This window comes from Athene cunicularia (assembly GCF_003259725.1).
Source record: "Athene cunicularia isolate RWA chromosome 4 unlocalized genomic scaffold, athCun1 chr4_part1, whole genome shotgun sequence".
NCBI lineage: Eukaryota > Metazoa > Chordata > Aves > Strigiformes > Strigidae > Athene > Athene cunicularia.
In genome coordinates this window covers 34,918,217-34,931,197 of record NW_020799098.1, presented here as the reverse complement: position 1 = coordinate 34,931,197, position 12,981 = coordinate 34,918,217, and the positions used below count along the sequence as shown (strand labels likewise).

At 45.2% G+C, this 12,981-nt stretch overlaps 1 protein-coding gene across 1 annotated transcript in view; it reads right to left on the bottom strand.

The window, feature by feature from the left end:
- Positions 1-3,149: 3,149 nt before the first annotated feature.
- Positions 3,150-12,981, bottom strand: part of IRF2 (interferon regulatory factor 2) — a 31,061-nt gene continuing 21,229 nt past the window's right edge. Inside the window, exons 7-9 of the mRNA XM_026847017.1 lie at positions 11,213-11,377; positions 5,921-5,967; positions 3,150-4,508 (exon numbers count right to left, since the gene is read on the bottom strand). Of these exons, the coding sequence (XP_026702818.1) occupies positions 4,197-4,508; positions 5,921-5,967; positions 11,213-11,377 (524 nt within the window). The 3' untranslated portion in view covers positions 3,150-4,196. The remainder of the gene's footprint in view (positions 4,509-5,920; positions 5,968-11,212; positions 11,378-12,981) is intronic.

Sequence of the window (12,981 nt, the reverse complement as noted above, 5' to 3'; positions counted from 1 at the left end):
AGCGTTATGGACACATACTGTAACTCCAGTGCTTGGATACCTCTTGGAAGAGCTTCAAATGTATAAGCCCCGGGAACAGAAGAATTTACCACGTATGAACACCCATCCCAGAGGTATGTGTGTGTGTCTCCTATTGTGCAGCTACCGGAGCAGGGTGGGGGTTTGTGGTTTTGCAGCTCAGCTACCCTCCTCACAGGACTCAGGGGAGGGTGAGCCAGGCTACCCAGCCATCAGCATGCTGGCGCTAACCCTTGCGCAAAATGACCAGAAGCACGATGCGACCACACAACTTGCTTTAGCTACGTGAAGGTTAATGCATGGGTTAAACTGGAGGTGCCTGCCTTTCCCCATTCACTAGTCCTAAATTTCAGGTGCCTGAAGCTAAGAGTAGCAAATCCTTTACCTGGCAAGTGACAGTTTACTTTGCAGACAAGCATTTATATATGTAGAAACTTGGGCAGTGACCAGCAGGGCTTGCTGAAGGCAGGCTCTCACCTGAAGTCACACAGGACACAGATAAGGCAGCTCAGTCCTCCCTCCTCTTCAGCAGCCCTGTTGGAGGTCAGGCTCCATGCAGGCACCTGAGTAAGACTTGAGGACTATGAAAGATGAAATATTTGACCAGAAAGTGCAAACGTGTTTCGTCTCTCAGATGGACACACAGGATTGATATCAGGAAGCACCTGTGCAAGAAGGTCAGACATAAAAAGGGGCTTTGCAGAAAGGTACAAAGCCTCTGAGACGCTTCCTCAGTGCCGTGGGTGAGGGACAGGGAGCTCAAACTGCTGCTACAGATGAGGTAAGCCCTCTGCTTCTCGCAGTATGTAATGCACAGGACACAGCTGCTTGCCTGGAGGCCTGCAGAGACATCCCAACATTTAACACCACCAGTCCAACAGTGAGGAGAGAGCAGCCATTGTGGAGGCAAACAGCAGCCCTGCTTTCACAGAAGCAAAAGCCTTGAGTCAGCTCTGTCTACTTTGAAAGATGCTTTCCAGCCCCCCACCCCCACCCCTACAACTCCACCTCTGGGCTTTTTCTCAGCCTTAACTCTTAATACTAAATCCAGGCTGCACCAGAGGCAAGAAGCTCTCTCCATCCACAGACTAAATACTCCTCAAAAGGGAAGATGAGTGCCAGCGCTCAGTCTACAAGATGCTTTCCAGTCCCACATGATGGAGCCTTCTCTTTCCCTCAGCTCTGACCCTCGCCTTAGGGCCAGCCTCAGCCCCAGCACTACAGCCCTTCCTATCCAATAAACAAACCTTCCCAAGAGGAGGGTTCAAGCGTCAGCCCTCCACTGAGTTTGGCAGCCCCTTCCCAGTCCCAGCACAACTGCAGCTCTGGACTTTCTCTTCTACCTAAAGCAACTCTTCCTTCCTCACAATAAAAATTAATCAGATGACTCTTCTCCCAGTCTCAAGTCTCCTCCAACTCCAGCCACTTGCAGCTCCCAGCCCCAATCACAACACTACCTTGAAGGCCAGGCACAGGGCAGGCAACTTGCCACACAAAGAAAGGCTGGAAGAAAGGGATTCATGAAGCCTGGAAGAAAATTTCCTTGCTGAAAATATTCAAGATGTGGTTTGACAGGGCCCTGGATAACCCACTCTAAGATCCTGCTTTCAAGGGAAGGTTGGACTCAATGTGCCCCAGGGATCCGTTCCAGCTCCACCTTGTCTGTGGCCCTACAAGGTCCCTCCCTAACAAACAAGAGCCCATCATCTTAAAAGGGACTAGGAGATGCTACAGAGCAACTTCCAAACTTTAGCTTGGAAGTTTGGAAAAACTTCAAAAAAACAAAACAGACTGTGTTAAGAAAATATAAAAAAAAATCCCAAGGGAGCCCCAAAATCAAGAAAAAGAAACCTGCCATGAGCCTCATAACCCTGCTGGCAAAGGACTTGGGATGATGCCAGAGACTCACTGTCATGCACATGCATGTAGACACAACCTCCCTGAGGAAGACCAAACCTTGTGGCCTTTGGACCAAACCTTGTGACCTCTGCACAACCAAATGAAAGGGACAGAGACCAGAAAGTTTACATACGACGATTTTAACCATTACAAGTTTTCAGCCTCAGTTTAAATACTGCTTGGGGCTTCCTCCTCCTCCCAACCCTAACCAAAGCTCTAACTTTGTCTTCCCAGGCCTTCAGGCAGTGGGCTGGCAAGACAAAATTGCAAGTTTCACATGGACTTGTGATAAAATTTGGAACTGTGGCATTAGGTTAAGAACATAGCAAAATCCTACCATTTGCTTTTCATTTACAAGAGCCATTTAGCACATCTCCCAGTGATACTGCCTTTTTTGTGCATGTTACTGCTCATCAGCCCAACATACACAGCATTTGGCTCAGCTATCTGTCGGGCTTGTATCCAGAATGCTAATCACACCCAAAGGACACTCTGTGTCCACATATTTTACATACCTGAATCAACCTGTACAATTTCCAACAGCTTAAAAAACTGCAAGACGGTAAGCGCTCTCAACTTCTGCCCGAGTCAGTGACAGCCCGAAGTGTACAACACTTCACGGAGTCTATGGCACAGCCTGTCCACCACATCACAAAACCCTGCAAGCCACTGCACACCCTTAATTAGATAGTCAACAGCTTCCCTCAAAGACCCAGAGGAATCGGAATTTGCCATCATTTGGTAGATGGCTGAAACCCTTGGGGAATGTATATTTGACTTTTGATTCATTCCACCAATAAGAAGTTATCACATGAAACTCTGCAAAAAAAAATTTGTCTGGACAAAGAAACTGCGAGCAAGCTAAACAGAGATCTGAGGAATGGGGCAAGCACAGCTGAGCCTGTGTTGGGTGAGGGATGGACTTTCACAAGCTCCCTTCCATGAGGTGACTTGCTCAAAGCCGAACCACAGAATAACAGTAGAAGAGGTGCCCCAACTCCCCACCTCTGCACCTGAGGCCAAACTTGAGTACACCACATTTAAACTCTAGCTCCTCTTTCCTCCTCAAGATGCCTCAAGCACAATACTTCCCATCACTAGATGGATACTCCAGAAATTGTAAGGTGGTTCATGCTAATTGCTCACTCCGAGAGGTCATATTCACCTATCAAACCCATGCCATCTGGGGCTTTTGAAAGATTAAAAGAGAGACACAAACAAGAGGATTATTAAAAATTTAACTATATACCATATTTATTATCAATCCACAGGATAATCTGATTGCTACATGAGCTCATAAAAGCTATTTCACCTTTACAAAATTAAAAAAAAAAATGTGCCACAAGGATGTAATAACTGCTGATAACCAAGGACTGAATCTTAAAATTATAAATTTGCTGTAGAAAAGATTAAAAAAAATTATATTCACTTTAGAATTTTACTTTGAATAAAATATTCCCCTGTATAAAAAATAAAAAAGCTTGCTCTGGTTAGAATTAGAGTATTTTTCTTCTTCTTCTTCTTTTTTTAAATCTGGGAATTTGCATAATATCTCTGTAATAGGTTTCTTTTTTTTTCTTTTCCTATTGTACCACGCGGCATTCAAGCATAGCAGATTAGAAACAAACATGAGAAAAGCAGTCTTAAAACATATTAAATCCACATGGGAAGTTTTAACTTCCTTTCCTTTCCTCTATTCTTTAAAGACACTTTAGCAAGAATAGCCTTGGAAAAGAATACAGGTGGGGTGGGACCTTCAATGTGCCATTAAGTAGAGCAAGGTAATAAAAGGCCTTTCGTAAGTGCTTTCTTAATAAGGTGCAGAAGCAGACTGCAACGTTGCTAGTACTGCACTATGTACAATATTCACAATAGATTTTTCTTTATTTAAAAATATTCCAGCTAGTTCACATTTTCTCTTCCATTCTGAGGCTTTCAGTTCCATCACAGCCTTGACAGCAAGAAGCGCAGCAGCACCACTTCCCTTGTGGTCGGTTGGTCCTCTTAAGAAACACTGGAACCTGCGAGTGGGCCAAAGTTCTTGGGTTGTTTTCCTACATAGCAACCTTGGAAATCCTCTTGGGTTCAGGTGTACGTACTGACGGCTGGAGTCCTGAGTTAAAAACACTCCGGCACTGGAGTTGGACACAGCAATGTTTTATATTGCCAAGGCTTTACCTTAGATTTGTCTTGTGTGCGTCAAGGGATGAACCTCTCCTAGAGAAATGTAAAATACAAAACCAAACAAAACAAAGCCAAAAAACCACACCGTCAAAGGCTTAGCAGCTCTTGACTCTTGACTGGGTGATGTCTGACGTTTTCTTGATGACGCTGGCCCGTGTCTCGCGGTCCGGCCGGCTGCTGCTTGTGGAGGCTGTGGACACTACTTGTGGCAGAGGGATGTCTGGGAAAGGGGGCCAGGAGCTGTTGTAAGGCAGTGGGCAGCTTTCTTCTTTGATGGTGACTTGGAGGTCAGGCTTGTTGGCTACAAAAGTTGCCATGCTGGGAAGCATATGAGAAGTGTTCCTCATTCCCAGATTGCTGAGATACTGTTTGCCTTCAATGTTTTTCTTCTGCCAATGAAGTCGTCCCTAGAAAAGGGGGAAAAAAGGAGGAAAGACTGTATGAGCAAATGCAACTTTGTGAAGTGCTCCAAGTAACAAGATGAAGACAGAAACATCCACAAATTGCACAGAAATTAACCCATCTCTAAAAGCCTGAGCCTCTAGCAGCTGGCTTTGACTGTCTTTGCTCTCAGCCATTTCTCCCTTTCTGAAGTTGTGTGCCTAAACCTAGGTGGCTCTCCAGCACTCAAGAGGCTCTGCCCACTCTTCTGATGGAAATAAAGGCTTTATTCCCAGTATGCCAGAGATAAAAATGGACACAGACAACAAACAGAACACTCAGAGCTCAAAATGAAAGTGTCACCTCTGTTACCAGAGAGAGATTCCTCCTGCCAACAGGGAAGCATAGAGACCCAAGACCTCTCAAACAGCACCACCCAAACTGTCAAGACAGGTGAGGCTGCTGGGTAAACCATGGTCCCTTGATGGTGCGTCCCCCATCACAGGGAAGAGATTCACCCAGGAGATGAGCATCCAGTCCCTTCCCCATCACACATGCCACAATGGCGTGTTCTGTCAAAGAAGGTTTGAGGAGTCATGACTGGCAGTCTACACACAGGCTCCACCCTAACCAAGGCATGAGAGACAAAACCAAGAGAGCTAGCTATGCCATTAAATGGCTGCACAACCTGCAGTTCTCCAAGGAGGAGGATTCAGGGGGCTTTCTGGGGGGCACAGCAGAGGAGAGATTTGCAAGAGGCCTTCTGCAAAAAGCAGCTGGAGCACCGGACATCTAAGTGCCCTCAGTGAGCTTCCCCTGGCCTCTTAAGTACTCATGGAGATTGGTAGGTCTCATCATCACTTGATGGCAGCCCCAAAAGAGAAGGGGAGTGCTTTTTTTTCATAGGTGCAGCTCAGGAAATGTTCGTGGGGTGGGTATTTTCTCCATGGATTCCTTTCACCCAGCAATACCCAACTGACTGCTCGGGAAAGCTTTCTGCCTCGCATACCTCAAATATTCAAGTAGCATTTCTATTATATGTGTAAGCATTTCCTCCAATTGTATGAGTTCAGGTGCCATTTAAGAAAACAAAGTGAGCATGCTTTCAACCAAGATAAAATACTACCCAGCAATGTCAATACATCATTAATAAACTATCTGGCACTGTTGATGGTTCTCCCAAACATCTTATTATGCAAATTAATCTCCTTGTCATTTGGACAGATTAGGAGGAAAGAACTTGTAGAGATATTCATTCTGGGACCATCATCCAAATGTCTGTCTTACTTGAACCTTCCTGGTTTGTTTTTCTCCCCCAGCTATTATTAAAATGAATTCTTTACTGGTAGATAGAGTTGCAAACAGAGAAGGGGAAAGAATACCTCAGGACATTCTTGAGACCTTGCTCCAAAGTGTGAAAAATTCAGAAAGCACTTACCTCTGCATTTTCTTCATCACTTGGAACACTGTCGGTTGTTTCACTTTCTGTTGAACAAAACAGAAACAAAAATGAAATTCATGCTATTCTGTCTGCAGTAGCAAAATCCAGCTCAAGAGGCCTGATTCGCTTTCAACAAGTGGAAAGAAACAGAATCAAGCCAAACAACCAGGAAACAATGGAGAAGCATGGACCCTTGCCTCAGCAATAGCAATCCAAGGGCTAGATAGCACAGCTGCACTGAACAACTGGGGTAAATTCACATGATTATCACAGTAAACATGGCTATATCCTGGAAAAAACAGCAATGGAGAGGGCAGAAGTAGATTTGTGTTTTCTGGGCAGAGGGAAGAGCCTGCAGCAAGCAGGGAATGCCCCCTCTCCCTTGCCCTCTCCTGGCAGCTCCAGGCCTGGCAAAGAGCAAAGTCCTGTCCAAATCCTTATTTTTATCTCCTTGCAAAAGCAATAACAACTCCACCCCAGAAGAGATAAGTGTGTTTTTGTTTCACAAACTGTTATCTCAGCCTGCCGCCTCAAGGGCTTGCTGTCATTTCTGGCACTTTATTACTGTTGTTATACTTTGCTCCTGTTTCACTTTTGCCACCCATGCCCAGCCACCCCCGCCCCCGGCAGGTCTCTCAGTCCTTCATCCACCACTGGAGCAAGTAGCAATGCTACTATCTCCAGCCCCATTGCCTTCCCCCACCACACACAGCCTCCCTCACACTCATCACTTCAACCAGAGCACAAACACAGGGGTGCAGCTCCAGCAGGACGGCCATCCTCCTGCAGCTGCATCCCTCCCTTGCAGAAGAGTCTGAAATCCAGGAATTTTGACTGTATTTTCAAGCTCACATCTGTCTGAGCACAGGTCTCCCAGTGTCTGAGGGTCAGACACTTAGCCCACAGGCTGGTTGAGAGCGCTGTGCCTCAGATACATCTGAGACAGGGAACAAACCCCTCTTTTCAGGATCGGTCTACAGCGATGACTGCTTCCTTCTGCACAGCTGCCCAGTGTCCAGACCCTCACCCAGAAAAGCAGAGGCCTGGTCCCGTTCAGCTCGTGGGGTTTTGAACCACTGTCTTGTTTCCTGGGAGCCATCTATCAGCCTAGGCATCTATGAGGCTACCAACAGCATTTGGAAGAGGTCTTTCTCCAACCCCACCACCAGGGCTGAGCAGAGAGGGCTCATCCACGCCCTAAACCAATGGGAAGACAGAAATTACAGAGTTGAAGGATCAATGTGATGAGTTACTGTAGCAGGCAAGGGAGCTCTCGAGTCCCAGTTTCCACTCTCTGCTCTGTGTTACACATTTTAGCCCATGCAGACTGCTCTGCACAGCCCCTGCACCCCTGCAACCATAAAGCACAATGCTGCCTTCCCAGAGAGCAACTTTGTGCTCTGCACCAGACAGAACACGAGTGCTAAGGATGCGCAGACTGTGCCTTGTGGATCATGCCCCGGCATGTCTTCAGAGCCTGGCAGCACCTTGCCCTTCTCTTGAGGCTTGGCTAAGCATTAGGTTTAGGCAGAGGGCTGTAAACCCATAGTCTGGATTGCTCTTTCAGACCCCAAGATCTAAGCTGCACCCAAAGTCCTTCTGACGCAAAGAAGCAGGCAGCTCAGCTATTCCAGACTGCTACTGCCAAAACCAGCACTTCCCCTACACCAGAGTTTCTACCACAACATGCAGCAAGCAAGAGGGGCAGTCTGAAACATTAGATCTAACTGTGAAGCCCTGTGAAGTTAACACTCTGCAGGGCTTCTCATTCACCAGCCCAGGTAAAGAGAGATGTGCCAACATGATTAAGCTGGCTAATTAAGCCATACTAGGGGGAGGAGAGGCAGAAATTAATCTGTGCAAAGGAGAAATGGTCCAGAGATAGAATCAATAGGAGGAATCCACATAGAGACAAGAAACAGATATTCCTTGACGTGAAGAAACATGCGGCAACAAAAAAAGAGTGATGCAGCTGAAAAGGAATCCATCCTTGGTGTTCATACATAACAAAATGCTGAGCAAGAGATGGCACTATAGTTAGCAAAGCCAGGGAAGCTAGCCACTCGGGCATGGAAAGTTAGAGAAGTTATTTCAATCAAGAAGGTTATTTGAATCAATGTTGAACACAAGAGGAGGTTGACAACAGCCTCAGTATTAAAAAAAATGGATTTCATGGACATCAGTGGAAATATGAGAAAACTCACAAGGGCCACTCACATTATTTGCCTTGGTAACCTCAGAAGTAGAGGTGGTTTTGAAATAAAACAGATTTATGTAGGACAGCTAATACCTTAGGCTACTTTTTTTTTGGTTGTTTCAGAAGAGCTAAATTAACTGTTTCTGCACAGCTGTTATGGTCATACTCTTTCCTGCCATTCAGTTGTAGCACCTGACAGCAGGCAGCTCTACCCAGCAAAACCATGAGCATAGGGCTAGACCTCCTGTGGTTCTCCTGTATAGGTTTGTGTGGAGCAAGACAAAGACAGAAATAGTCACAAGAGTGTCCACCAAGTTTCAAGGTTCTAACAAACCACAGACCCCTGTCCTCACTCCTCCCTCAAGGGCAAATGCATGCTTTAAATAAACAGAGGTTCACAGAACAATTTAGGCTGTAAAGGACCTCAGGAGGCCCAACCTCTAGCTCAAAGCAGGGCCAACTATAGGACAGGATCTGGTTGCTCAGGGCCTTATCCAGTCAGGTGTTGAAAACCTCCAAGGATGGAGGCACCACAACCTTTCTGGGAATCCTGCTTCACTGCCTGACTGTCCTTGTGGTGAAAAAGGTGACATTTTTTCTTATATCCAGCTGGACTGAGTTCTCTTGTTTGAATTTATGCTGTTTCTCATCCGCCCACCACACACCACTGTGAATAGTCTGGCTCTGCCTTCTCAATAACATCCCTGCAGGTAAGGGCAGGTGGCTATGAGGTCCTCAAAACAATCTCCTCTCCAGGCTGAACAAGCCCCAGTCCCTCAATATCTCCTCACGGAGTGAGTGCTCCAGCCCTTGATCATCCTGGTAGTCCTTTCCTTCACTTGCTCCCATCTATCTGTATCTTTCTTGGACTGGGGGGATTCAAGACTAGACTCAACACTCCAGAAGTAGTATAACTAGTGCTGGGTAGAGAGGGATAATAATTTCCCTAGATCTACTGGCCATGCTTCTGAAAGCCGGTGGCCTTCTCTGTGGCCAGGGTACTCTGCTGTCTCACATTCAGATCACTGTCCACCTGCCTTTTAGCAGAGCTGCTCCCCATCCCACCTGCCTATTGCTTCAAAGGGCTTTTTCTTCCCTTCTTCCCTTTTTCGTCCCTTCCAGGACGTGGCATCTGTCCTTGCTGAATTCCATAAGGTTTCTGCCAGCCCATTTCTGCAGTCTCTTCAGGTCTTTCTGGATGGTGGCCCTGCCCTCAATCATATTGACTGGTGTCCCCTATTTGGTGTCACCTGCAAACTTCACAAGTGTGTAAACAATTTTTCTGCTTACTGATATATTAAACAGGACCTGTCCCAGGACAGACCTTTGCAGTACTGCACTTCCTACTGGCCTCTAGCTAGAGTAACCAGGATCATCAAGAGCTGCCTTGAGATGCATTCAAAAGCATGTCAGTGCCATGAAATTATCTCTGTGTTATCTGAGTTATGGGCTAGCAGGTTCTGTTATAAGTTAGGACAGATGAAGGCCACCAGGATACTAAGATAACAAGGGGATAACAGAAGTACTTCAATTACACCTCATGTTCCTTATGCAGGCTTGTTGCATTGAATTTAGGGGAGGCAGCTTATGACTTGCTCATGTCAGGGTGGTTCTGCTGTCACCAGACCATCCCCCTCTATCATCCCAGCCCAAGCAAGCACCATGACTTCCAGACCAAGACCGTGACTTTTGTTTGCATTCCAAGAACTTAGATCCTATAGCTGAGATTAAAAGAAAGCATCACTGTGGTGTTCACAGAGACTGGAAAAGTTCTGCAAGAAGCATTTGGAAAGAGGAAAAATGTTTCAAAGGCCCCATCTCTCAGCTGCTAATAAGATGAAGAACCCTCATCCCCCTGCCTTACACTTTGCAAAGCCCTTCTAAATGCTTTGGCCATTACAGACTAAACACATTGGGAAGCATAATCGTTTATCAACATGTGTGAGACTAACATTGGAGGCTGTTCAAAAGAACATTGTACTATTCACTCAGACACAAAGATAAAAATACGTATTTTATAAAAATGTTTCTGGAAGTAATTTCAGCCTAATGAGTCAAAGGCAAAAACCATGTGTAAAATAATAAATCGCATGGGGAACAATTAATACTTAAGTTTGCCTAAAAAGATGACATTTGTGTTTCTACGTAGTCTCTTGAGGCTTGCAAGTTAGCAACACATTGAAAAAGGAAGGACACACTGGATCTGAAACTTTTCTACTTTCAAATGTGGCTTTGCCCTGCTTCCTACGGAAATAAGGCCTGTGTGATTGTAGTGACTCTATATAGCGTGCCCATGTATGCATTTGTGTCTGTTCTCCCCTAACAACTTCTGAACACACTGTCAGACTTGGATAAGGGATAAATGAATGCCAAAGACTCTTGACTTCCTACCAGTTTTATGAAAATAAGGGGCCAGACAAAAACAGTGAAACCATTAGCACCCTGACTCAAGGAAAAGCTTGTTATCTCACCCCTTTTTAGATATCAAGACAATCCAGATGGGACGCAGACGTTGGAAGCCAGACCTCCACAGCTCTGCTGCTTGCAGGACCACTTGTTATCAGTTGCTACATGACTGTTCTAGCCTGCAGAGTATGTGTAACAAGACAGATCTACTCCCCCAGGGCCCTCAGCTTCACGTCTACATTATACACCATTAGTGCAGCCCTTAGCACTCTGTGCCCACTGTGCTAGGCACTGAGGAAACATATAGCAGAGAAGACCTTTAATGTTTAGTAAGTCAGGGGCCAAAGGGCACACACTGTATTTGAAGCACATCATTTGTACCACTGAAAATGCCCATCTAATAAAAGATGAAAAGATCTCTCTGTATTACATCTAAAAAGGTTCTTTTTCCATTAGTCACAGGCTAAAATCTGCAGCTTACATTTCCAACCTCAGATCTGTCAAGCTGTTTCCCAAGGTGAAACGTGTAGAGGACAGTGAGTTTTTGAGTTTCATTAAACATGTAGAAGGCAGTTAAATAGACCCTTCTGGATCTTTGCCAGCTACCCTGGAAGAGCCCCCTTTCCCCCAGTGTCTTCTAAACATTTCCAAAAAAAGAGAGTGTAAAGAAATGCCAGAATGCTTACCTGCATAGGATGAGACGGGGGAGATCTGTAGGGGGTACAGCTGGCTCATGCTTAGGGGCTGTTCATCGCTTTCTGTTGTCACCTCTACTACCTGGCAAATGTCAGGAGGATTGGCAACTATCACCTGCTCCTCACTGCTGCCATCAAGGTGCGGCTGTCCTACAACTTGGGGTTAGAAATAAAAAATTTATTAGTCAGCACACCTCAGCCCTGATGGATCTCCAACAGCCTGTCCTTGAAGCCTGCTTGGTATTTGACTGAGTCTTCAATACTGTCTCAGCACTTTGTTCCATGCCCACCACCTGCTTTTGGTGGGACTTCTAAAGGAAACCTGTGATTTATTTAGTTTCCATCACGTTCAGAGACATTTTTTTACTCACTTGTGACAACAGAAAATGCCTAACTCTCCCCTGGTTCTCACACATAACATCCTTGAACCCTCCTTGACATACTAGCTGTCCAGAGGCTTTCCGAGGGAAGACCACTGCCATGCTCTTCCACCCAGAAACATGGTTTCACCAGGACATACAGACCACAGCCATCTCTCCTAATCTAGGAAAGCATCCTTACCCAGCAAGCTGCCAACATCCCATGGCCCCTGGGTGCTCTCATGTACAGGATGTACCAGAAGACCAGAACTGGCATGTAGAAAACTGTCCATATGGTCATGTAATACATGGTGGGACTCTGATTTATACACGATATGAATCTGTGAAAAATTTCTCCTCCGATTAGATGCTTATTGTCACTGATCCTTGCAATGATGGTATGCAGAAAAACACAGTTATACCTGTAGTCTGTAATCCCCATGGTCTGTGACAGAAAGCTACAATCTGGTTAGGTATTAACAGAGGGTTTTCCTATTGCTCCAGGCACGTGGTATTTAATACCAAAGGAACATTCTTTATTTCTACAAAGTGAAGGCACCACAGATGCTTTGCAACTGTCACGAAATGCTTTGCAGTCATCAGTTGCGCTACACAACACCCGTTTGAAACAGGGAAATAAACCGAAGTACCAGGAAGTTACTGAGCAAAGCAAAAGTATGGCGAAAGCCAAATTCTCACTTCTCTGGAGTCACTTGAGACAGCTCCCTCTGTCTTGTACAACTCCCCTGTCGATCCCAGCCATATGAACACATGACAACTGCATTTATCCAGCATGGAGCTGAAAGCCACTAGGCTATATGGGAAGAGCACCCAGGGATGGAGTTGTCTTAGAGGATAGCTAACCTGAATCCACAGGTGTCCAAGAGAAAGGGAAGGACTATAGATATTATTTCACTGGAACATAAAGCTTCAAAAGGAACAACCTTCATACAGACAAATTCTGTACAAACGTGGTGCTGTGTTGTTAGAAATTCAGACAGTACATTTTTTTCTAGACCCATGATAGGAAAAACATGTAGGCAAAGACAGTATTTCTTGAAATTCTTCTGTTAAGTGACCTAAGTGCTCTAATTCTTAAGTTTAAAAAAGGCAAAAGATAGCATCTATTGCTGGATGAACTAAGATAAATATACATGAATGTACATGTATATCCTGTCTTCTATCTTTAGACAACGCTAGAAACACAACTTTTTGAAAAAGAAAAGTGACAGGTTTTTCTCTCAGGGAAAAGTTGCGTGTCATTTTGCTTTGTGAAGTGCCAGGCAACCACTGGAAAATCCCCCAAACCTAAATGTGTATTTTATGAGATAATTTCAGCATAAAGAAAATTACATACATTCCGGATAGTCTTTTTTTTTTTTTTTTTTTTTTTTTTTTTTT